Source organism: Carex rostrata, chromosome 7 (assembly GCF_964058835.1).
Source record: "Carex rostrata chromosome 7, lpCarRost1.2, whole genome shotgun sequence".
NCBI classification, from domain to species: domain Eukaryota; kingdom Viridiplantae; phylum Streptophyta; class Magnoliopsida; order Poales; family Cyperaceae; genus Carex; species Carex rostrata.
Window position 1 is genome coordinate 12647030 of NC_135924.1, and position 25933 is coordinate 12672962.

General features: G+C 33.7%; 1 protein-coding gene, 1 long non-coding RNA gene and 4 other non-coding genes across 7 annotated transcripts; 3 read left to right on the forward strand and 3 right to left on the reverse strand.

Moving 5' to 3' along the window:
* Positions 1 to 555: 555 nt before the first annotated feature.
* On the reverse strand, positions 556 to 638 carry LOC144557685 (small nucleolar RNA snoR114). Its single transcript, XR_013512763.1, has one exon. It is a non-coding gene; the product is annotated as a small nucleolar RNA snoR114 (small nucleolar RNA).
* A 12-nt stretch (positions 639 to 650) lies between these two features.
* On the reverse strand, positions 651 to 737 carry TRNAM-CAU (transfer RNA methionine (anticodon CAU)). The gene is given in 2 exon segments: positions 651 to 686; positions 700 to 737. It is a non-coding gene; the product is annotated as a tRNA-Met (tRNA).
* A 1770-nt stretch (positions 738 to 2507) lies between these two features.
* On the forward strand, positions 2508 to 2610 carry LOC144557662 (U6 spliceosomal RNA). Its single transcript, XR_013512743.1, has one exon. It is a non-coding gene; the product is annotated as a U6 spliceosomal RNA (small nuclear RNA).
* A 418-nt stretch (positions 2611 to 3028) lies between these two features.
* Positions 3029 to 6035, forward strand: LOC144556450 (uncharacterized). Its single transcript, XR_013512455.1, has 2 exons — positions 3029 to 5221; positions 5257 to 6035. It is a non-coding gene; the product is annotated as an uncharacterized LOC144556450 (long non-coding RNA).
* Positions 6036 to 6975: 940 nt separating this feature from the next.
* Positions 6976 to 7078, forward strand: LOC144557663 (U6 spliceosomal RNA). The gene has a single exon (XR_013512744.1). It is a non-coding gene; the product is annotated as a U6 spliceosomal RNA (small nuclear RNA).
* A 3789-nt stretch (positions 7079 to 10867) lies between these two features.
* Positions 10868 to 25592, reverse strand: LOC144556447 (UPF0481 protein At3g47200-like). 2 transcript variants are annotated; one of them, XR_013512453.1, is made up of 4 exons: positions 25420 to 25592; positions 22507 to 24463; positions 22368 to 22415; positions 21755 to 21933 (listed from the first exon to the last, which is right to left on the reverse strand). XR_013512453.1 is itself a non-coding variant. In XM_078304803.1 (3 exons), exons 2-3 carry the CDS (start codon positions 13031 to 13033, stop codon positions 10928 to 10930), a joined length of 1545 nt encoding a protein of 514 aa, XP_078160929.1. In that variant the 5' UTR covers positions 13034 to 13183; positions 14131 to 14260; the 3' UTR covers positions 10868 to 10927. The 2 variants fall into 2 exon arrangements, 1 of the variants encoding a protein (XP_078160929.1); XM_078304803.1 differs by lacking the exons at positions 21755 to 21933; positions 22368 to 22415; positions 22507 to 24463; positions 25420 to 25592 and adding exons at positions 10868 to 10999; positions 11561 to 13183; positions 14131 to 14260.
* Positions 25593 to 25933: the final 341 nt, after the last annotated feature.

Genomic DNA, 25933 nt, shown 5'->3' on the forward strand with positions numbered 1-25933 from the left:
ATAATCACAAAAGATCAGAAACCAACTAGCAGGTGGTCTCGCGTTGTAGTATATAAAATATGAAGAGTTCAAATTCGAATTCCAAACACACAAATAGGAATTGTAATTATTTACAGTCCTGTAAGTAAGAAAATTGTAGCATGTAGTTGGTTTGTAATCTACATGCTTGTAATAATTTCGATATCTGGATTATTTAAAGAACCAATATGGAAGTATAATGAAGGTATAATAATAAAAAAAATTATCAACACCAAACAACCTGCATATATTTATGTTTGATATTTATAACAAATAGTACTACATAATTTAAAGATGAAAAGATCAAATTTGAATTGTAAATAAGAAAATAGGAACTGTAAATAAGATTTGAATAATTTTGATATCTGGGTTATTTAAAGAACCATATAATCCATGTTCAAATCATTCTATACAAATAAAGATGCATATATAAATAAATACTATAAATTTTTCCGAAGAATGAGTAATACATGTATAGATTACAGTCCTCTTTTTCCAAACGTAAAGAAAAAAAAAAAAAAAAAAAAAAAGGTAACAGAACTCAGGAATGCAAGTGTCATCTGATAATCAGACGGTTGTGATGACCCCAAGTCATCAATACTGCAGAGTCTTCATCGTTCTGTTCAAATTTTTGGGGTGAGAGAGGCTCGAACTCTCGACCTCAGGATTACTCAAATAAGCTATGAGACCTACGCGCTAGCCAACTGCGCCACCACCCCTTTTGTGTTCTTTCAAGTTTTATAATATTAATATATTAAATGAAACTTCTGGATTGGTACCTTCGCCTAGCAGCAGTCAAGGATTGCTTAATATATTGTTTAGAACTTTCCAGAATGATCTAAAGAGCTTTGGACCTTTGGTGCAATTTAAACGCGTTTGAGAATCCAAATTAGAATTTGAAACATTCTCATTAAATTACTACATATTAAAAAAAAATGAAAATTTATGTATGATTCCAAGAAATTCTTAAAATAACGTATTCTCCCCTCTAAAATTCAAAATATCATATGCACCCCTCTAAATTTCAAAATCCTACAAATCTACTTAATTTATTGTCTTTTCTATTAAAACTAAATTTAAATTTATGAATTACCTATTTTATCTTTTCTTAAAAAAAAAAAACTTATAGCTTGTTTAGAAGAAAATGTTCAATCTTATAATTGGTCCATTGTGATTTGTGAGGATTTAAATGGTTTGGTTTTTTTATTTGTGATGTGCACACAAGCGTATGTCTAAATGCTGCATAGGCATTACATGTAAAAAAAAAAAACTATTTGTTCTTGAAAACCAACGAATTTAAAGATTGAATAATTTTCTCACACAAACAATTTTTCTTTTTAACATATCGGAAAACATCAACTTTATAAATCATGAAGATATATATGGTTGCGATACGAGTTCTGCAACTGCTTCTATCAATCAAGGGAACATAATACAGAGTTGAAACCAAATCAAACTTTTTTTCAGTTTAAAAGATGGAACCGAACTGAATCGATCAAACTTATAACCGATTAAGAACCGAACCAAACAAACCTAAGTAAATTTTGGTTTGTTCAGTTCAAACTAAAGTAAACTGATGCCATTATTATAAAAAAATTGCACATGTTCAAACACAAATTGTTAAATTCCATACAAAATATAATATTATAAAATATTTAAATTAAAATGAAAGAAATGAAGCAATGATTGAACCAAACAAAATGTAAACCATATTTGAATTAATATAATTCGGTCGGTTCGGTTTAGTCAGTTTTGAAAAGTCTAAACCGAACCGATCCATTTAAACTAAAATAATCTAAAATTTCAACCGAACCTATCTATTTAAACTGAAAAACCAAACCATTTAAACCGATTTTTTTTTTAATTCAGTTGAAAACCAAACAAACTGAACCGTTTGAACACTCCTGATCTTGTATATCAGGCTCGTCAGCATGGCATACAAGGCACTGACTATACTTATTCTGTGCGCTCTTGTATGTTGCTTCTGTTTTCCCTAATTTTGTGATGTTTGCAATTATATATATTAGGCCTATGGGCTAAAACAAAAAGTGATTAGTTGGATGCGAACTTTTGAAGCGATATGAAATCCAAAAAAATGATGTATAGCTGCGCAAATTGTTATCATAATTAGTGCAGTTTGTTTGGATAATATTTGACAAACAGAGCTGAACACCATAATTTGATTTAGTCTAAAGCCCGCAATTGCTAAAATTTGTTGGGCCAGAAAAGCCCAAACTAAATAATAATAAAGGCTGATAACTGATAAGAGCCTTATACCCAAACGAGTTCTTGCTTGGACTCGGTTTACCACTATTCGCATTATAGAACACCGCAGAAATACCGACGTGGGTCCAATATGCAGTAATGACCGAACATCCGTAGGCGCTTATCACGTTCCGGAACTCGGAAAACGCAATTTGATTAAGTCCCACTATGAGAAATCTAAAACAAATGATGCCAATATAAACGGCGCTGTAATACGCCTAGTTGTCTCTTCGGAGACATCCGATAAAATTGGAACGATACAGAGAAGATTAGCATGGCCCCTGCGCAAGGATGACACGCACAAATCGAGAAATGGTCCAAATTTTTTTCTCATTTCTTTGCTTGTCCAGCTATTCGATCTAAGTTGATGCGCCATTTCTTGTCGTTGTTCTTCATCTCTTTTCATATTTGTTTAGCTCGTAGATGTTTTCAATCTGTACAATTTTTATCCCTTTAACTTTCTGGCTATTCGATTTGAATTTGTTGATCGAATTTCAAAGCTCGATTTTGGGCCTAGTCTTTTATTTAGATTTTGTTCTTCAGATTTGTCATCTTTTCGCTTGCCTGACGTTCGATTAGTTAGGTTTTCCAATTACTGAATTGCTTTCATTTTCGCTCTTTTTTGGCATTTCTCTTCTTTTTTAATTTGATTTTGTTCTCTATGCTACGTGCGTGTCATCAATTCTCCAAAAGTTTTTTTACGCAAAGCACTGACTCCTCATTTGCGGTATGTGACATTACTTCTCCGTTCTTTCTTAATACAAATATTTGCAAATTTATGAAATTATTGTGTAGCAATTTGGCGCTATACCTGTTGCTGTTGGCTCTTTTTGCATAGCGATTGTTCCAAATCATCACCTTGTATTTCTGTTAATTTATTGAAATGTGGTAATACATAATGTGCAAATCTGTCTCTCTCATTTATTTTGTTCAATTTGATTAAAGATGTGATGAAATTACAAAATGACCACTTTAGTAACTCTGAAATATCTCACTCTATTACCACTTTTAGTATGCAAAACAGTACCCTTTTTTGCCTGTCAGTTGTTGGTTGCTAGTTTTAATTGGAAAATTTTCTTGTGTAATCCTGAATTATGTTGATCGTATATTAAACTCAAATGCAAAACATGTATTCTTAATAATCACGAGATGTATTCCTCCTAACTCTCACCTCTTCACTTTTTCTTTTCTTTTCTGGAAGTGCTCAAATTACCCTTTCTCACTCATCTTGTTTAGATCTATTAGCGAGCAAATCTTGTTGTATGTAAGAGTTGGGAACACATAACAGGAGTATGGATACAATTTCTTGATGATATAATGAATATCGAGACCATAAGGTATGATGATTGGTACTTTGGTTGGTAATAGAGTAGCCACTAACCAGGGAAACTTCTGTTTAGAATTGGAATTAAAAGAAGTCAGCATGCATGTTTATCCTTCTAAGTAGGCTTATATGCAATTGACATGGGACCCATTGGCATGGTAATGCATGTTAATAATAATTACTTTCTACTGTTGCTCTTCCATGCATTATTTGTTATTTATATTTCTTTCTGATTTTTGTCTTTCAGGATAAATGTTGTAGGAAATTTATTGAAACCTGTCCCAATGCAGTAACCAGCCTTTATGGGTCGGCGTAATATTATTATTCTTTTATTCATGTTGATCTGGCCTGACCCGTGTAATTTAAATATGTTATTTTGTATATATATTTATAATCTTTAATTTATCAAGACGGAGAAGCTGAGTTGGTCAACTCAGTAAAAGAGTTAAGATATAGGGTTGGAAGCATCAAATTCCACGTCAAGGTAAACATATAATTTCATTTTCTTTTGAGCAAATATGTTGAAATCAGACCTATTTTCTACAAAAATACTAGATTGAGCAAATAAGACTTAATGAAGCTTTAGAGAGGATGGGCTGTTTGCATCTGTAACTTCTTTCTTTTTTGGAAAAAAGTGTTACATCTCTGTTAGATTCTAACCCTTTGCTACTGAGGGCTCTTCGATAAACTACGTTGTCACTATCTCAATTCATAACAACATCACAAAATTGAAGGTAATTAGACTGTACAACAATTCCCTTGCATTATAGAATGCATGGTAGAACAGCATCCCTGCCAATATCAATTTTGAAATACTTGTGCATTTTACTAACTCAGCCCTCAAAACAAATATAAGCATGATTTTAATGATCTGCTCTATGATTTCTAATGGGATGGGGAGCACTAGAGCCAAGGTTGCTTGCTATCTAAAAAATTTATGCTGAGTAATTGACTAACTTCTCTTGGTTGTTTAAGATATCAGTTTTGTTAATCTTACTGTTTAGTTTGTAATTAATAAGCTGAAAGTATTGTTCCAGTCTATATTTGTTTGGTACCAGCTGGGTACCTCTTAGTATGTTGTTGGAGTTTTACAATACCTAGAGTTTCTTAGGAAAAGGCCAGAGTTTGTTTTCTAAAATGCTGGATTGATTAGTTGTATTTAACCATTTCAGCAATGAAATGGGCTTATGCCTTTTTTTTTATTTTAATTTTTTTTGAAATACTGGCACTCACTTTTCATATTTGGATATATTCATACTGGACTTGTGTCGATATTCTCAATTTTCCAATTATGTTGCAAAATCAAGCTGGCGCGGTGGCAGTTAGTTTTCAGACCAAAGGAGGCAGTCGGTCTGGGGGTACTCGACTTGTCAGCATATAATCAAGCTGTGCTACTCAAGTAGCATTGGTATTGGTCAAAGCCCGAGCATAGAATTTGGAAACCATTCTACCAAGGCCGCACTGCTAATGACCTCGGCCCTCAGCAAAGCCCTCCTCGATGACACACTGAAATAGTTCTTTAACATATCCACCATATTCACACTGGGAGAGGGAGGTAATATCTCTTTCTGGAATCAAAACTGGGGTATAGGTATTTTAAAATATCAATACCCGGTCTTATACACATATGCAATCCGCATTGGCATCAGGTTGAACGAGGCAAAGCATGCTACGGAAATACAAACTTTGTTCAGACCAAATGTTTCAGTTGAGGCTGAATTGGAATTGAATCAGTTAGGGGTAAAACTGTCACAAATTTTGCTAACGATATTCAAACCGGATGAACTGAGCTGGAAGTGGTGCAGACAAGGTCAATTTACGGTGAATAGTGCGTACAAGGTTATGTTTCAAGGCCCAATCATGAGGACAGAATGCATAATATGGTCTTTGAAGGCTACCCCATGGATGAAGGTGTTTGATTGGCTGCAGAAACACAATCGAATTCTCAACATTGACAATTTAATCAAACGAGGTTGTATTATGCCCAACAGATGCATAGCAAGGTACAAGGTGAAACAGTATAACACCTTTTCAATGAATGTGCTTTTGCTATGGTGCTTTATGACAGGGTCGCATCTGCCACAAATTATGTGATATCCTCCACACAAATACTGGTACTGCACATACAAATGCTGACAAGAATTGATTACAGTGCAAGCTCCAGATAGGTACTGCTTATTACTCAGTTCATACTGTGGAGGAAAAGGGGAGCAAGAATCTTCAGAGAATCGAACAAAGAAATACAAGATCTAGTGGATGAAGTCCTGGACCAGTTGGAGTTTACAAAAACCCACTGGCATATGACTGAAAACATAAAATTTGGGTGTGCAGGTTCTGATGCTGAACATGATTAATTTTTCAGTTTTATTTATTTTATTCCAATTTTAGGTTTCTTTTGATGCATTGGTTAAGTATTTTTATTAAACTTTGTTCAACTGTTTTGAGCATTTTTTGTTTTCATTTTACTGGTAGATCTTTGCCATCAGTTGATACAAAAAATAATAAAAAAAAAAATTACTTGGCCTCAAATTTTGCAATGGTTTCGTAATGAAACAGGTGGATATTACCACTTTTGCAAAAAAAAAAAAAAATGACTCAACTGTTGCCTCAAACAGAACCGTTATTAAACTTTGGCTCAACTGTTTTGGCCTAACAGAACCGTTTCATTTAATACAAATGAGGGCATAGACCCTCATTTTTTTATTTTTAAAAAAGGAAATATTCTTCTCCATAGCTAAATCATGCATGTGCGTCTCAAACCTTATTGTGGTGAAATTATATTTTCCAATTATAACTCTTCACCTTCATATAGCATCAATGTTTCAGTTGAGGCTGAACTGGAATTGAATCAGTTAGGGGCAAAATTTATTAGTTGGATATTCTCCTCGCGAACTTCTCAAGCGAATTGAAAGTATAAAATCCAAAATGATGCATAGCTGCGCAAATTGTTATCATAATTATTCAGTTTGTTTGGATGATACTTGACGAGTTGACGACAGAGCCTGATCACCGAAATTTAGTGTTATATATCCTCAATTGCTAGTAATCTGTTGGGCCTTAGCCCTTAGGCCAGAAAAGCCCAGAATAAACAATATTCAAGGCTGATTAGAGCCTTGTACCCAAACAAGTTTCTTGCTTGGACATGGTTTACTATCTGAGTTGTAGAGTACCGCAGTAATCCAGACGTGGGTCCTACATGGAGGTTAATATCTGGGTTCATTTCAGTGGAACCTGTTTATGTAATGGACCACCCTCCGTAGGCGCTTATCTCGCACCGGACCTTATAAAACGAAAATATTAATTAGTCCCACTAGAAGAAAACACAATTTACTACTGCCAATATATAGTAGATTGTAATGCCTAGGGTTGTCTCTTCGGAGACATCCGATAAAATTGGAACGATACAGAGAAGATTAGCATGGCCCCTGCGCAAGGATGACACGCACAAATCGAGAAATGGTCCAAATTTTTTTCTCATTTCTTACTTAAAATTTCCATTCGTTCTTCATTGCCTTTTCAAATTTGTTTCTTACTTAAAATTTCCATTCGTTCTTCATCGCTTTTTCAAATTTGTTTAGCTCGTAGTTGGTTTCAATCTGTAAATTCTTATCCCTTCTAACTTTCTGGCTATTCGATCTGAATTTTCTGGTAGATTTGTTCTTCTCTTCTTTCTTTTTGTTGATATCTTCTCCAACTCCCCAGCTTGATTTTTCTTTTATGTTTCATTTAGCATTGTATGAGTTTTGGACCCTGTTCTTTTTTCTTTTCTTTTTTTCGGTTTTGTTCTTCAGATTTGTCATCTTTTGGTTTGCCTGACGTTGGGTTAGTCAGGTTTTCCAATTACTGAATTGCTTTTATTTTCCCTCTTTTGCATTGTACTTATTTTTTTTTAATTCGATTTTGTTCTCTATGCTTTGTACAAGCACCGACTCATCAATTGCGGTATGTGCCATTACTTCTCCGTTCTTTCTTAATATAAAAAAAATGCAATTTATGAAATTATCTTGGAGCAATTTGGTGCTATACCTGCTGGTTCCTTTTGCATAGTCATTGTTCCAATTTCCAAATCATTTTAATGTGGTATATACATACTTTAAATGTGCAAATCAGTCTCTCCCATTTATTTTGTTCAATTTGATCAAAAAGATGTGATCACACTTTAGTATGCAAAACAATACCCTTTTTTTGCCAGTCAGTTGTTAGTTGCTACTTTTAATTGGAAAAATTTCTTGTGTAACCCTGAATTATGTTGATCCTATAAACACATAAATGGAAAACATCTGTTCTTAATAATCATGAGATGTTTTCACTAAAAGTGCTCAAATTACCCTTTCTCAGTAATCCACAGAAAGATAACCGGGTCATGTGGATGTTGAAAAGAATTCAGGAGGAACAAACTTCTATATCTGGCATAGGTTTCATGGGTTCAATGAGATAGCATATGGAATTACAATGTTTTTGTAGGGAAAATTAGAAATCACCTCTTTTAGATCTATAAGGGAACCAAGTCTTGTTGTAGGCAAGAGTTGGGACATACATAACAGGAGCATGTATACGATTTCTTGATGATATACTGATATCGAGACCATGAGGTATGTTGATTGGTACCTTGGTTGTTAAATAATGGTTGGTAATAGAGTTGCTACTAACCAGGAATACTTTTGTTTAGAATTGGAATAAAAGAAGTCAGCATGCATAATTGAGATTCTTTTGATATGGGAGTCATTGGAATAATAATGCATGTTAATGAAATTAGTTTCTACTGTTGCTTTTCCATGCGATTACTTGTTTATCATTTGTCTTTCTGATTACTTGTATGGGTCGGTGTAATTTTATTATTTCTTATTTATATGTTGATCTGATCTGACCTGCATAATTTAAATATGTTAATTTGTATAAATATTTATCATCTTCAACTCTTCAAGATGGAGCAGCTGAGTTGGTCAGTTCAGTACAAGTGTTAATATATATGGTTCGAAGCATCAAATTCCACTTCGAGGTAAGCATATAATTTCATTTGAGTGACGGTATGGTATTATGCATAGCGCGGATTGGTCCATACTACGGATCAATATTTTTGTTTTCAAAATCTTAACGGGCGATCCGAACTGTTCAACATGGTCTCCATATGAATATGTACATGTAAACTAAATTAAAATTTTTTAGAATTATTTTACAATTGTTTTAGATGGGTAGAAAATCACTGTTTTTGGATGGTCCAGAAATATATCAAATGATTTTCTACCCATATAAAAAATAGTTAAAAAATTCCAAAAAATATAAAATTTAGTTTACAAGTGCATATTCATATGGAGACTGTTGAATGGTTCGGATCGACCGTTAGGATTTTCAAACCGAAGATTTGAGTCTATAGTGCGGGCTAATATGCGCTATGCATAGTACCATAGCCTCACTCATTCATTTTCTATTGACAAGTTTGGGAAGTACATATTCATATGGAAACCATGTTGAACGGTTCGGATCGATCGTTAGGATTTTCAAACTGAAGATTTGAGTCCATAATGTAGGCCAATATACGCTATTTCTATTGGCAAGTTTGGGCCCCATATAAGTTCGTCAACATATTAAATATTCTGTTAAACAGCCTAATTGGGTCGTTTTGTATTATGCAACGCAACCCATGGGCGTCAAATCTCCTGTGGGTGAGGTCGGGTTGGGTTAGTGGTCTGCAGCCAGGAAATTAAATGTGAGTCTGACAGATAAAGATAATCAAGTCACAAATATAACTGAATGTCAGCATCAAACTATTTTACAAAAGATAAAGAACGAAGTAAACAAAGCATTAGTTTAAACAAACAAAACATGAGGCCAGTCGCCCGTTAACTAGGGGTCAGCCATGTTGGTGCAGCATCCAATGGATAGTAGATTTCAGGTGGAAAATGTTGTGCAACCATTTCTTGAACCAGATCATAGATATTGCTCTGCGTAGTAGCCTGATTAGATGATACAAGCATTCAACTTCTTGACATAATTTGTGAATGATACAATCATTCTTTCCATTGTTTATTTATTTTCTAACATCTTATTCCTCAATTGTCTACAAATTTTCAGCTTTGCCCTTCAGTCCTTCACAACTGAAAAATGACTTCCGGTTCTAGAGCACAATTCATTATTATTAAACATTTCACCATACCTTTATTGTTACATTACTATTCGATTCTATATTGATTGTAATGATGTGATTTAATCGAGTTTGTTAACTGAGCAGAGGAATGATAGAGAGTAGGCAAGAAGAAGCAAAGATTGAAGGCAAAAGTAATGGTAATAACTAATAAGACACAAATTTGATTGAGCATAAGCAAATTGTTTTTTTTTTTTTTCAAATTTCTAACTATTGATCTGAACTGTTTAACATGGTGGAATATGTAATTGTAAACTAAAGTTTACATTTTTTTTAGAATTGTTTTATTATTTTTCTAGAAGGATAGAAAATTACTGTTTCTAGGTGATCCAGAATTTTCAGATCAAGTGAAGTGTCAACCAACCTAGCTCATGAATTGTATTATGTGAAATATTAAGTTTAAACTCAGCCATATTGTTGTATTTATAGCGGCTGAACCAAATCTTTCAACTTTTTTAAGTACAATGACATGACAAGAAAGGGAGGGAGGTGAATGTTACATGAGGTGAAAGAAAAAAAAAGAAAACAGTACAAGAGCGTGAAAGGTTTAACCTTATATTATTGTAATTAATAGAATAAGTTTTCCTCCTAAATTGGAGTGTAACAGATGAAAATAAATTTTATTGCAAATATTTTTAGAAAAAATAACACAAATGACCAATTATATATCTTACATAATTTCCATACAAGTTTTTTTATCACAATCTACAGCAGCCACCGAATTTCTCATTAAACTTTTAAATTTTAATCAATCAAACGAGAAATAAGATAAAAAGGAAAGATAAATTTATTTTTTCTCATTAATCATTCAAATACAAAAAGGTTAAATATGTTAATATTTCTTTTCATTCCCTTCTATTATTCACCTCCCCTTCTTTCCTCTACTCTCCATCCAAACATGGTATTAGACATCTTTTAGTTCACCAAACAAATAGGTACAGTAGGTACCTACGGATTTTTCTCAAAATAAAATAAAAATAGGTGCAGTAGGATATTTTCTTTTCATTAATTATACATGCGCAAACTTTTAAGTATTTCTTTACCAGGGAACAGTTGTGTCGTTTATGGAGCAGTATGAGATCCAAGTTGGGTGTCAAAAGAAAATAATTTGCAAGAAAAATACAAGTCTCATTACATTCCAAATTTATTCAATATTCATCACTGCATAACAGTCTCAATTAATACCACAAAATATTTTGTATTACAAACAATCCACATTCAGCACGCGTTAACCGCCAATGCGATGGATGGTAGTCAATAAGACTCCTCATGAGCCGAATTGAGTCCGAGTTGCTAATTTAGTTATGAGTTAGAAACTCCAATTTGAAATCAACTCGCAAGCAACTCGAGTTGACTTGTAACTCATAATGTAGTACATAGTTAGACAATATAATTTAATTTTAATAAAAGAAAAATTACATAGTTTACTAAAATAATACATAATTAAAGACAATACAGAATGAGATAATAGCCAATACAAAATTAAAAATTACAAAGATATCAAAATACTACATAATTAAAAATTATCAAACACATAAGGTTTAGTCGTTTGAGAAGCGATGATTTTTTTTAGTTTTAAGCAGCAATACAGTGGATTGTGGGAAACAGGTATAAGGTTTGGGGATGCAAAAATTAGAAATATATGGATTATAGTTTGGTGTGAGTCTAACTGAGTTGAAGGTAACTTGCATTCGACTCATAAATCAACCAAGTCAGTAAACTCGAGTCAGTTTTAACTCGACTTATTAGCGAGTTAAATCCGAATTGATTCCGAAGTGAGTTTCGAGTCGTGAGCTTTTTGTGCACCCCTAGTAGTACGCCATAACAGAATACACAGTTTGCAAAAAAGTTAAGAGCAAAAGCACAATAGCGGCAATAAACGATATAATTGTCCATGGGTTGCTGAAATAATCTCGGTGCAACTTTGCTCTGTGCTTGTGCAAAGGAGAGTCGCAATAGTTCTTCACTTTTTTAAAGAGCTCTGCGAGGTGGTGATTGTCATAGTCGGGGTAAGAGCAATACCTTAGCTGGTTAAAGAACTTAGCAACTGCCTTTTCATTGGCCAACTTAGTCTCAATTATTCCATTTTGTTGTAGTATCAACACATCCCTTGGCGTGTTCACAATGCAATCCATGAAAACCGCGTAGCTCGTCAACGGCTTGTACTTCTCACCATTGCATTGCTCGAAAGCTATGAGATTCATTATCTGTGGCCTTCTCGCTTCCTCGACCGAGGTGTAAGGGATCGTGAGCACACCATTGGAGAAGTGTACGCTGAAGATGCTCTTCGATTTGGCCTTCTTGAAAGTGATCCCTGCCTCTTGCAGCTCGGTTGCACACGGAATCATTCGTGGTTTACGCTCCGCAATCATGGGAAGGCAACGCTTGCGCATTGTTAACTTTTTAAAAGAGGAAATTAGGGGGAACACCTTTATTTTTGGCCCGAGAATTTTGAACGGAATTAGAATTTTCTTCCTTGGCTTCATAGGGAACCCTTGTGTGAGCATGTAGCACTGGTAATAGAAATCGAGCAAATGACAATAAGGTTTATTTCCTTCTGGTACCGAGAAGGTCTCGTCCCCGTGTTGCAGAAACTCAACTAAGCAATCAAATAGAGTTGCTTTCTCAGGCTCACTATCTTCACTCAGAATAGATTCCTTATCAAACTCAGTAGTCATGGAATCGTCACTGGAAGGAGAAATCAAGTTAGAGGTATCATCGTCTGTGCTCGAAAAAAGGTTGAACATATGCTGTAGCACAAAGAAAGGGATCTGATTCTCGAGCATCAGGAGGTCGCTCTTTATGAGAGGAATATTCCAGCTGATCTCGGAAAGAATATCAGAATCTGGAAAACTCCAATTCACAATCAGTTGAACAATAAAGCAGGCATCGCACAACAGCATCTCAATAAACTCGTTAGATTCCATCTCAAAGCTCTCATAGTAGCATTTTCGTGCTGTCGACTCCAACTTTCTCAACACTTCCAGATAATCTTCTAGGGTCACGTCAGGATTTTCATAGAGCATTTTCCTTACGTACCGCAATTTTTCATTTTCCATACATTTTAGGTCTTCACGCCCCCTATGGTACGGGCCAATTGAGACCACCCGTGGCTCATAGAAGTTCTTGTTTCTCTCTCTAATGTGCGAAGGCACACGGAAAATGGTGATCTCTTTCTTTGCTGTTGTTGATTGATAATGTACTTTATCAAGTTTTTTCTGGATAGATAAAGCCAGAGGATCATCGGTTCCTATTTGGATCGCTATGTGCTGATGCTGTGTCATCTCTGAATCTTTATAGATTTTTTGCCTAAGTACTGATCACTCTGTAGGGTACTTTTTTTTTGCTATGTTTCCCTTTATTAACAGAGTTATTTTATATATAATCGCCCCCTAATTCAAAATTCATCGTGGATTTGCAAAAGGAAGTCCTTCCTGAAGAAAAATGAGCAAAAAAATAACTCAGTAACTCTTATTTTAGGTTATTACTACTATAATTACTGTGTTTTTGCATCTCTGACTCTCTATGCATGCTTTATTTGTAGTATCAAAGAGATGTACAGCAAAAATAATCTTATGTACAGCACCACAGATGCTACTAACTGTTCATTCTATTTTTGAATTACATGATGCAAAGGTATCTTTTCTGTACTGTCAATAGGCGTCTCCTATTGAAACAGAGAATCTGATATTTCTATATGTATATATAATTGTTAAAGTACAGTCCAATTAATTTTCTTTATTGTTTAGATAATTACCAAAAGGGAATTATACTGAACCAAACAACCACAAACTTTCTAACTTGGACAATTCCTCTCTAAACTTCCAATTTGGAAAAAAAAAAGAAAAAAAGAAGAAGAAGTTAAAAGTGTTAGACTTTTATCCCTTTTTAAATTTAATTTTTATGGTATAAACAAGTTTTGATGGGTACACTTCAAAATAGACAATATCTCCATCAAAACATTGAAATATCTTATTTCCCCATTCTAATTGAATTTTTTTCTTATTTCCCCATGTGTTGATTAAATTTGATAATTTAAGCTAAAGTTATAATTTTATTTTAAAATTTAAATGTCTATTTTGCCCCTCTTCTCCTTTCTCCTTCTTCATCCCCCCCACGAAAGGGCTGCCGTCCGGTGGGCACATATTTAATTTATCTGATATTTAAACAAAAAGCAATGCATAACTTGCTGAAAAGTTCTCAGAGAAATAAAGCATCATTTCTCGTCTCTTGATCAGTTGATCTGATCTGTTATTAATCATGTTGAAAAGGGGGTAGGGTTAAGCAATTTTCGCAAACTTGAGAGGATGATTTCCAAATCAAATAAAACAGAAAACTAGAAATTAACAGAAGCAAGAGGAAATAATATATAGTAGTGTACCTGTTGAGCTCTCACGGGGAAATTAATCTTGAGCAATCGTTTCTTTCTCCTCCATCTCCACTCTCTCTCTCTCTCTCTCTCTCTCTCTCTCTCTCTCTCTCACACACACACACACACACACAGTCTCACGTATATAGCTATAGTCTCACATATAAGTGACCTCCTGACTGGAGAACTGCCGGAGATATGTCTTCTGTGCGATTACAACACTTATAGTTATATACTAATTATATGTGATGGGCTCAGAATAAGCGCGTGCATATATTCGTTTTACAGGTGAACTGAATGGCGAAGCTGCTTCGAAAGGAGAAATTTGTCCTTTTGAAATTGGAGAAGGCATAGATGTTGATGGGACGCAGGAACGAAATTTCCTGTACTCTTCCTGCTATTATCTCTCTCTCTCCTCTTTATTTTTTGAGAAATCTACCCGAGGCTACCAAGTTTCTCTCTCTCCTCTTTTTTTTTAAGAGAGACAAAATGGAGAGCGGTAATCTACTGTTCATGTTAGAATAGCAGCAGATTCAGATCCGGAGACGCAGGTTAGCTTGCTAATTATATTGTACCTATTCAGTGTTATAAGTATTAATTGGGCTGAAACTTTTTTAAATACCATAATAAAAAAAAAAAATCAAACCATTTTCATTTTGGAGGAATTCCAACTTTATCCAGGCCGCAGATTGGTCATGCGGCTCTATTTTGAGGGACCGCAGAGCTAAGTAGAGCAATTCAGGTTAGCTCTATTTTGCATGTTACAACAATTCAAAATATCTCTACGGCTCGTTAAGTAGAGCCGCAGGTTGACTCTGTGGCCTGGATAAAGTTGAAATTCCCTCAAAACGAGAGTGTTTTGTTTTTTTGGTATATAAAATTTTTTTTGGTTAATTGGGGTATCTCCGAATCATTGAAAACAAAACCATAGTAGGTAATTTTTTGAATCTTTTGTTTGTTTTTAGTAAATAAATGCTATCGAGAGAATCACTTTTTAAATAGTAAAAAAAAGAAAAGAAAAACCAACTCATTGATATTCAACTAGATGAAATGGGATAATATCTAGAGAATCACTTTTTAAATAGTAAAAAAAAGAAAAGAAAAATCAACTCACTGTTACTCAACTAGATGAAATGGGATAATAACAAAAGTAAATATGAGAATGAAATATAACTAACTTTTGGTCTAATAATTAAGGCATGTAAGAGGTTATATATTTTAAATGGAAGAAATTATTTGTTGTAATAATAAGAGTATTAAATATAGTTGAGTGACTTGACTTTTAACTTTTACTAATATATATATATATATATATATATAGAGTACGGCTAACGCGCTTCCTCTAGCATATGGGCCGAAATACTTCCGGTGGAAATTTAAAATTTCAAAATCTAAAAAGTTGATCTGAACCGTTTATCTCCTTCTCCATATTAATATCTGCTTGGAGACCAAATTTTACATTTTTCTGAATTTTTTTACTATTTATTAAGCCACTTTGAAAATCGCTGATCCAATGGTTTTACTGTTTTGTTAAACCACCGTTGGATCACCGATTTTCAAAGTGGCTTAATAAATAGTAAAAAATTTCAGAAAAATGTAAAATTTGGTCTCCAAGCAGATATTAATATGGAGAAGAAGATGAACGGTTCAGATCGACTTTTTGGATTTTGAAATTTCAAATTTCCACCGGAAGCATTTCGGCCCATATGCTAGAGGAAGCGCGTTAGCCGTACTCTATATATATATATATATATATATATAGGGTCTGTCTAAATTGCTGCTGGCAGCATTTCGGCAGAGGTGCTGTCGGGGCTATATTTAGCCGTGTGATGTCCAAACAACAAATCCAAACCGTTAGATGTTTAATCTATATTATAATCCACTTAGAGACCAAATTTTACATTTTTTGGAATTTTTTTACTATATATTAAGCTGGTTTGAAAACCGCTAATTTCAGTAAATTTCTGCAGCATTGAAATCAGCGGTTTTCAAACCAGCTTAATATATAGTAAAAAAATTTCAAAAAATGTAAAATTTGGTCTCTAAGTAGATTATAATATAGATTAAACATCTAACGGTTTAGATTTGTCGTTTGAACATCAAAAAATAGAAAAAACAGTGGCAGCACCGCCGGCAGAAATGCTGCCGGCAGCAAATTAGCCACAGCCTATATATATATGAGATGGGCTATGGTGCATTGCAATGCATGAACCCTCTTATGCATTGCACTATAAATCATAGATTTAAAGCCCAAACGACCAATCCGAACCGTTCATCTTGTTCTTCATATTAATATGTGCTTGGGGGACCAAATTTTACATTTTTTGGAATTTTTTTACTATTTATTAAGCAATTTTGAAAGTCGCTGATCTGATGGTCCAGAAAATTTAACTGTTCATAGCAAAACAGCAATTTTCAAAAATGCTTAATAAATAGTAAAAAAATTCCAAAAAAATGTAAAATTTGGTCTCCAAGCACATTTCAATATGGATTAAACATCTAACGGTTCGGATCGGTCGTTTGGACTTTAAATCCGTGATTATAGTGCAATGCATAAGGGGGTTCATGCATTGCAATGCACCATAGCCCATCTCTCTCTCTCTCTCTCTATATATATATATATATAGGGTCCGGCTAATTTGCTGTCGGCCCTTTTTTATTTTTCTGATATCCAAACAACAAATCTAAACCGTTAGATGTTTAATCTATATTATAATCTACTTGGAGACCAAATTTTACATTTTTTTGAATTTTTTTACTATTTATTAAGCTGGTTTGAAAACCGCTGATTTCAGTAAATTTCTGCAACATTGAAATCAGCAGTTTTCAAACCAGCTTAATAAATAGTAAAAAAATTCCAAAAAATGTAAAATTTGGTCTTCAAGTAGATTATAATATAGATTAAACATCTAACAGTTTAGATTTATTGTTTGAACATCAGAAAAAAAAAACAAAAAAGGGCCGGCAGCAAATTAGCCGGACCCTATATATATATATATATATATGATAATGAAATACTAAATCTTCATCTTTTTCTAAAAAAATAAATATAATATGTCTACATCACACAACTGCTCTTCAAATCCTTCAATAAAAGAATTAAGTGCGTTAATTTTGTGAACCACAAGGTGCAAACAGATCCAACCTGAATTCAATTAATATGAGCAGGATTTCAATACCACGTCTTTCATACTTTATTAAATCTTTGTTTTCAAAGTTTAAATCTTCGATCAAAACCACTCAACATGATATTCATACTAAAATATGCTTGGGTTAAAATTTTATAATTTTTGAATTTTTTATTATTTTTAAGATAGATATAAAATTACTATTTTTAGACCCAGAAACAATAATTTTCTACTTATCTAAAAAAATAGTAAAAAAATATCAAAAAATTATAAAATTTCTTACTAAATATATTTTAATATAGATATCATGTTGAACAGTTTGAATTGATAATTTGAACAAAGATAAGAGTTCCAACACCTTGTGTCTTTCATATCTTATCATAACTTGTATTTTATAAAAAGTGTCAAGTGACCTCCTGACTTGAGAATTGCCGGAGAGATGTCTTCTGTACGATTAAAACACTGTCATGTCATGTGATGGGCCCAGAAAAAGCGCGTGCAATTATTCGTTTTATATGGCAAGTGTCTGTCCTTCAAAAATCAATAGTATGCCAAGCCCGAAATTTTTATTAATAGAAAATATAATAAAACAATATCCAGATTAGGGGACGCTTTTCGTTTTTTTTTCAGATATAAGGAAAACGTTTTTAAATATCGCGGCCACTGGCCGTTGTGGCTTATCACGGCCATACTTAATGCCTTATTAATCGTTCTAACTACATTAACCATTCTAATTGAACCAGAGAAAAAACTGGAAAAAAAACCCTGTCCGTTATGGATAGAAACGGCCAGCGGAAAAAAAAAAAAATCCGAAAATGCTGTCCGTGATGGATAGCAACGGCCAGCGAAAAAACAATAAAAAAAGCTTTTCTTACGGACAGCATCTTCATCCGTACCCGAAAATGTTGCCAAGTACTTGCTCAAGAATGTGAATGATTCTTTCCCCATGCTACAACCAACGAACAATTAGTAAAAAAATACAAAAAAAATATTAAAAATTACAAAAAGGAAGACAGGGAGAGAGAGAGAGAGAGGACCTCTTGTTGTCCTTGAGGATGTTAGAGATGGAATGAAAAAGAGCTCGCTGGTCAACCTTGCCAATATTCCATTCGCTCAAAAAGGCATCAATCTTCTTAAAAGAAGGAATGATACCTTTCCTCCTCAGCTTTTTTTATTGTTTTTTCGCTGGCCGTTGTTATCCATCATGGACAGCATTTTCGAAATTTTTTTTTTTCCGCTGGCAGTTTCTATCCATAACGGACAGAGTTTTTTTTTCCGGTTTTTTCTCTGGTTCATCTCTGGTTCAATTAGAATGGTTAATGTAGTTAGAACGATTAATAAGGCACTAAGTATGGCCGTGATAAGCCACAACGGCCAGTGGCCGCGATATTTAAAAATGTTTTCCTTATATCTGAAAAAAAACGAAAAGCGTCCCCTAATCTGGATATTTTTTTATTATATTTTCTATTAATAAAAATTTCGGTATGCCAAGCTAGTATCGCGAAGCTGCTTCGAAAGGAAAAATTTGTCCTTTTTAAATTAAGAATATATAGATTTTGGAGTCCGCATTGTCTGCATAAACTCAAAAGATTTTTAATTCTCATATTTACTGTACCTGTTCGGTGTTATAAGTATTAATTATGGCATCTCCGAATCATTGAAAACAAAACTATAGTGGGTAATTTTTCGAATCTTTTGTTTGTTTCCAGTAAATAAATGCTATCTAGAGAATCACTTTTTAAATAGTAAAAAAAAAAAGAAGCCTCATTGATATTCAACTAGATGAAATAGGATAATAACAAAAGTAAATATGAGAATGAAATAGAATTAGCTTTTGATCTAGTGGTCAAGATACATGGTCTGGATGTAAGAGATCATGAATTCGAAACTTAAATAGAAGAAATCATTTGTTATAATAACAAGGGTATTAAATATAGTTGAGTGGCTTGACCTTCACGTTTTACTTAAAAAAATGGTAAATTTCGCTAGGTCACTAAATTTTGTATTTTGTCATGAATTGGTTACTCAATTTTGATTTGTCTCAATTAAGTCATTCAACTTTTTATTTGTTCCAAATTAGTCACTTTATAATTTTTCCATTCAAAACGCTAACGGAATATGCTCATTCCGTCAAAAATTATAACGGAATGAGTATATTCCGTCCAAATACTAACATAATAAGAATATTCTGTTAGCATTTTGGATGAAAAAGTTATAGATTGACCAATTTGAGATAGATGAAAAGTTAAGTGACTTGATTGGAATAAATCAAAGTTGAGTGACTAATTCGTGACAAAGTTCAAAGTTTAGTGACCTCTAAAGAAATTTACCCTAAAAAAAATAATATGAGAATGAAATTCTAGATCTTCATTCTTTTTCTGAAAAAATAAATATAATATGTCCACGTCACCAATTGCTTTTCAAATCCTTCAATAAAAGAATTAAGTGCGTTAAAAGTCATAAATATAGTTAATTTTGTGAACCAAAGTAAGGATGCAAATGGATCCAGTCCGAATTCAATTTTGACCCCTAAACAGTTAATTCACAAATTTTAATTTTAATATGTGGAGGATTTCAATACTTCATGTCTTTCATACTTTATTATATCTTATATTTTATATTTTTATTTTCAAAATTTAAATTGCCGATCAGGATCGCTCAACATGATATTCATACTAAGATATGTTTGGATATTTAATTTTATAATTTTTAATTTTTTTTAACTATTTTTAAAATAGATACAAAATTACTGTTTCTGAACCCCAAAAACAATAATTTTCTACCTATCTAAAAAAATAGTAAAATAATTTCAAAATTATAAAATTCCTTACCAAACATATTTTAATATAAATATCATGTTGAGTGGTCGATAGTTTAGACAAAAAGAAGAGCTCTAATACCTCATGTCTTTCATGCGTCATCATACCTTATCATACTTCATATTTTATGAAAAACACAACTGAATTTGAATGCATCGATAAATTTAATAATTGAAAAACGGGTCGGATATTTGAGTTTTATTCAGAACGGATAAGGAGTGGGTAACATTAACATCCATCAGGTTTTTCTTTTTTAAATCGCAAGTTATCTGGACCATTAGCCAAGTTGTATTTTAATTTCAATTGTGGGGCTAATGCTCTGGTCGGTCTGGATAGCTGCCTTTGCTTTTTCAAACTTTTTACTGCCTTTATTTTTCAAACTTTTGGAGTCCTTTCTTCGCTTCTCCATTCCCTGCTCTTCTGACTTCTCCATTTCTTTAACCTTTTGTTTTATTTTACTTCTTTTTTATTTTCTAATTTGATTAGATTATCTGATAATTAATTATTCCGTATCTGTATTTTAATAAGTATTGATTATCTGCTATGTATTCATATTCGTTTAAAGCAGATTTAATTTTAATTAAAGCAGATTTAATTTTAATTTTAACATTAATTTATTATTCATATTCATATTTATATCCGCTTATTGAAAGACAGATACGAATTTAGTATTAGCATTATTTGCTCCGTTTACACCCCTAACAGTAAGTGATCTTACTTCAAACCAAATATGAGAAAAATCTTTAATAGAGTACAGAGTTTGCAAAAAAGTTAAGAGTAAAAGCACAATAGTGGCAATAAACGATACAGGGTTTAGGGTTGGGTCCGACGCTCATCGGACCTACTTTGGTTCCGATGGGCAGTTTTACTGTTCGATTCGAATTCCGATGGGCAGTTTTACTGTTCGATTCGAATTCAGAGGTTTTGTTAATTTTGCGTTTAATGGACATAAATGTGTTACATTGCAGAACGAAAAAGATAGAAGCTTCTCAAGTAGAGCACACTTTGTTTCTCATTTCTTCTCTACATTGTTTTACATTTAATTTCCTCAAACTTATGAACATTTATAATACATCAGTCGAACTGCCATCACCTATAAATTATGTATCATAACCAAAATTGGAGCATTAATCGTGACAAAAGTAATCTATAAACAATGTTTGATGTTTAATCAGGGCCCTAAGCTAATCTGTTGAATTTGTTAGGTATAAATTATAGTTTATGTTTCAGTTTTTTTTTTTTTTTTTTTTTAACTGGCAATAGAGGATTTATTTGGTACCAATGTTTGATTTGATTGTGTACAGTATGCTTTATTTGGTAATTCCAGTCAAAACCAGTGTTTTCTTGTGTACTGGTATGTTGCTTGTGGGTTTAAGGATTTATTTGTACACTATTATAATTATGGAGGTTGAATATGTGAAAATATTGCAATTTGTATCTGTGAGGTTTGAATTAGAAAAAAAAAATAGAAAAGTGAAAAGTGAAATATTGTTCTTTATTTATCAATACTGAATATTACTGATTCAAATAGAGATGAATTATTGTTCTTTATTTATCAAATGAATTATTTATCTCCTGATTGTATAAATTTTGTTCATATTTGTTGTACCATAATGCACAATGAAACCATACATCACAAAGAAAACACCACAATGCTAAGAACAGTCATCATGAAACAGACAGTACAAGTGGTCATAACAAGAAACTTTATTACATGCTACATCAAAATCCATTAACCACAAAGTCAATCATCAAAAGCCATTAACTACATCAACTACATTACATGCTATTTGATTACAACTTCAAAATTTACAAGCTCAAAATTAATTATTATTCAAGAGATCTTCATCATATCATCTTCCCTGCTCCTGTAAATGAACATCGAGATGCAGAGAGTGAGAACGAGAAGAAAAAATAAAAACTTGATGCTAGAGTTGAACAAGGGATTATCAGTATACCATTACAACAAAATTTACAAACTCAAAATTAATTATTATTCAAAAGATCTTCATAAGATTATGAGTATACTTCCAAATCAGTCTACTTCACTTATAAGCTAATTTTATGAAATTTCTCCAATTTTACATCGAACAAGATGAACAATAAATTTCATCAAAACATACATGATTTTTGCCCCAACAGAGTCAAATATTGTTTATAGATCACTTTTGTCAGATTAATGCTCCAATTTTGGTTATGGTACATAATTTATAGGTGATGATAGTTCGACAAATGTATTGTAAATGATCATAAGCTTGAGGAAATTAAGTGTAAAACAATGTAGAGAAGAAAATGAGAGAACCTTGGAGAGGCAGTGTGCTCTACTTAAGAAGCTTTTATTTTTTTCGTTCTGCAATGTAACATAGTTATGTCCATTAAATGCAAAATTAACAAAACCTCAAAGACCAACAAGAGAGAGAAATACTAACAAACAAAATTACCTTAGTTGAGAAAAAAGCTAACGAGAAGGAAGAGGAGAAGCAATGCGGGAGGGAGCAGTTGGGAGAGGAGAAGCAGTTGGAGAGGGAGTAGGTGGGGCGGAGTTGCTCGAGAGACGATCGAGGAGAGACAGAGAGAATGACCAGGAGAGAAGAAAATTTCGTGGGAGATGGAGACATGGAAATGCAGGCCAATGGATGTGAGAGAGAGTTCGAGAAGAGATCCGCTAATCAAGCGACAAACTCTGAATTTGAATCGAACGATAAAACTGCCCATTGGAATCAAGTTAGGTCCGATGGGCAACGGACCCAACCCTCTCCTGCTAATGTGATGGTTGGTAGTACGCCATAACAGTGTACAGAGTTTGCAAAAAAGTTAAGAGCAAAAGCACAATAGCGGCAATGAATGATATAATTGTCCATGGGTTGCTGAAATAATCTCGGTGCAACTTTGCTCTGTGCTTGTGCAAAGGAGAGTCGCAATAGTTCTTCACTTTTTTGAAGAGCTCTGCGAGGTGGTGATTGTCATAGTCGGGGTAAGAGCAATACCTTAGCTGGTTAAAGAACTTAGCAACTGCCTTTTCATTGGCCAACTTATTCTCAATTATTCCATTTTGTTGTAGTATCAACACATCCCTTGGCGTGTTCACAATGCAATCCATGAAAACCGCGTAGCTCGTCAACGGCTTGTACTTCTCACCATTGCATTGCTCGAAAGCTATGAGATTCATTATCTGTGGCCTTCTCGCTTCCTCGACCGAGGTGTAAGGGATCGTGAGCACACCATTGGAGAAGTGTACACTGAAGATGCTCTTCGATTTGGCCTTCTTGAAAGTGATCCCTGCCTCTTGCAGCTCGGTTGCACATGGAATCATTCGCGGTTTACGCTCCGCAATCATGGGAAGGCAACGCCTGCGCATTGTTAACTTTTTAAAAGAGGAAATTAGGGGGAACACCTTTATTTTTGGCCCGAGAATTTTGAACGGAATTAGAATTTTCTTCCTTGGCTTCATGGGGAACCCTTGTGTGAGCATGTAGCACTGGTAATAGAAATCGAGCAAATGACAGTAAGGATTATTTCCTTCTGGTACAGAGAAGGTCTCGTCCCCGTGCTGCAGAAACTCAACTAAGCAATCAAATAGAGTTGCTTTCTCAGGCTCACTATCTTCACTCAGAGTGGATTCCTTATCAAAATCAGTAGTCATGGAATCGTCACTGGAAGGAGAAATCAAGTTAGAGGTATCATTGTCTCTGCTCGAAAAAAGGTCGAACACACGCTGTAGCACAAAGAAAGGGATCTGATTCTCGAGTATCAGGAGGTCACTCTTTATGAGAGGAATATTCCAACTGATCTCAGAAAGAATATCAGAATCTGGAAAACTCCAATTCACAATCACTTGAACAATAAAACAGGCATCATACAACAACATCTCAATAAACTCTTTAGATTCCATCTCAAAGCTCTCATAGTAGCATTTCCGTGCTGTCAACTCCAACTTTCTCAACACTTCCAGATAATCTTCCAGGGTCACGTCAGGATTTTCAGAAAGCATTTTCCCTAGGTACCGCAATTTTTCGTTTTCCATACATTTTAGGTCTTCACGCCCCCTATGGTACGGGCCGATTGAGACCACCCGTGGCTCATAGAAATTCTTGCTTCTCTCTCTAATGTACGAAGGCACGCGGAAAATGGTGATCTCTTTCTTTGCTGTTGTTGATTGATAATGTATTTTATCAAGTTTTTTCTGGATAGATAAACCCAGAGGATCATCGGTTCCTATTTGGATAGCTATGTGCTGATGCTGTGTCATCTCTGAATCTTTATAGATTTTTACCCAAGTACTAATCTCTCTGTAGGGTACTTTTTTTTGTTATGTTTCCCTTTTTTAACAGAGTTATTTTATATATAATCGCCCCCTAATTCAAAATTCATCGTGGATTCGCAAAAAGGAAGTCATTCCTGAAGAAAAATGAACAAAAAATAACTCAGTACTCTTATTTTAGATTATTGCTACTATAATTACTGTGTTTTTGCATCTCTGACTCTCTATGCATGCTTTATTTGTAGTATCAAAGGTCATGTTTGGTTGTGAAGTAAGAGGTGGATTAAACTCCTTACTCCATACTTAATCCACTAAACAAAGAGTAAAATTGATGGAGTAAGTGAGAGTAAGATTTGAATTAATCCGGTTTAGCTTACTCCACCTAGAAAGTTGGTTTAGCTTATTCCACCTTAAATTGGAGTAAGCAATTTACTCCGGATTAAAGTTACTTCACAACCAAACATGACCAAAGAGATTAATTTAACAGTGCCAAGGATAATTGATAAATTGTGGGCAAGAAAAAGTATTTTTGAGTTTGTTTTTAATTCCATACAGTAACAGCAGCAAAAATAATTTTATGTACAGCACCACAGATGCTACCAAGACTTTGTTTGTTCATTCTATTTTTGAATTACATGATGCAAAGGTAACTTTTCTGTACTGTCAATAGGCGTCTCCTATTGAAACAGAGAATCTGACTTTGTACAATTCCTCTCTAAACTTCCAATTTGGAAAAAAAGAGAGTTAAAAGTGTTGGATTTTTATCTTTTTTTTAATTTTTTATGGTATAACTTATTAATATGTAAAATAATACTGTTTCATAAAATATATGCAAAAACAAAGAACGATTAAATACACATATTTAATTTGTCTGATATTTAAACAAAAAGCAATGCATAATTACTTGCCGAAAAGTTCTCAGAGAAATAAAGCATCATTTCTCGTCTCTTGATCAGTTCATCTGATCTGTTATTAATCATATTTTTGCAAACTTGGAGGATGATTTCCAAATCAAATAAAACAGAAAACTAGAAATTAACAGAAGCAAGAAGCAATTCTAACTTAAAAGAAGAAATAATATACAGTACTGTACCTATACTTTAGGATTTAAAGAGTTTGAGCTCTCCCGGGGAAATTAATCTTGAGAAATCGATTCTTTCTCCTCATCTCCACTCTCTCTCTCTCTCTCTCTCTCTCACAGTTTCACGCTCGCTCTTCCCTTTTATATATAGTTATAGTTATAGTGTGGTCAAGTGACCTCCTGACTGGAGAACTGGCGGAGAGATGTCCTGTGCGATTAAAACAGTGATATGTGATTGGCCAAGAATAAGCGCATGTAAATATTCGTTTTATAGGTGAACTGATAATGGCGATTGGCGAAGCTGCTTCAAAAGGACAAACTTGTCCTTTCCAAATTGATAATTTTGATGGGGACGCAGGAACGAAATTTCCTGTACTCTTCCTGCTATTATCTCTCTCTCTCCTCTCTCTCTTTCTCTCCTCTTTTTTTGAAGAGAAAGATAAAAATGGAGAGCAGCAATCTATTATTCTTTTTAGAATAACAGCAGATTTAGATCCGGAGATTAGGGTTGCTAATGAGTTGAGCC

Bases quoted from the DNA above. Each gene is read 5' to 3' on its own strand.
- LOC144556447 (XM_078304803.1), bottom strand. From the start codon at position 13,033: ATGACACAGCATCAGCACATAGCGATCCAAATAGGAACCGATGATCCT. The intron at 11,000-11,560 runs TAGGGGTGCACA...CTTATTGACTAC, and splicing joins ATTCTGTTATGGCGTACTAC to CATCCATCGCATTGGCGGTT.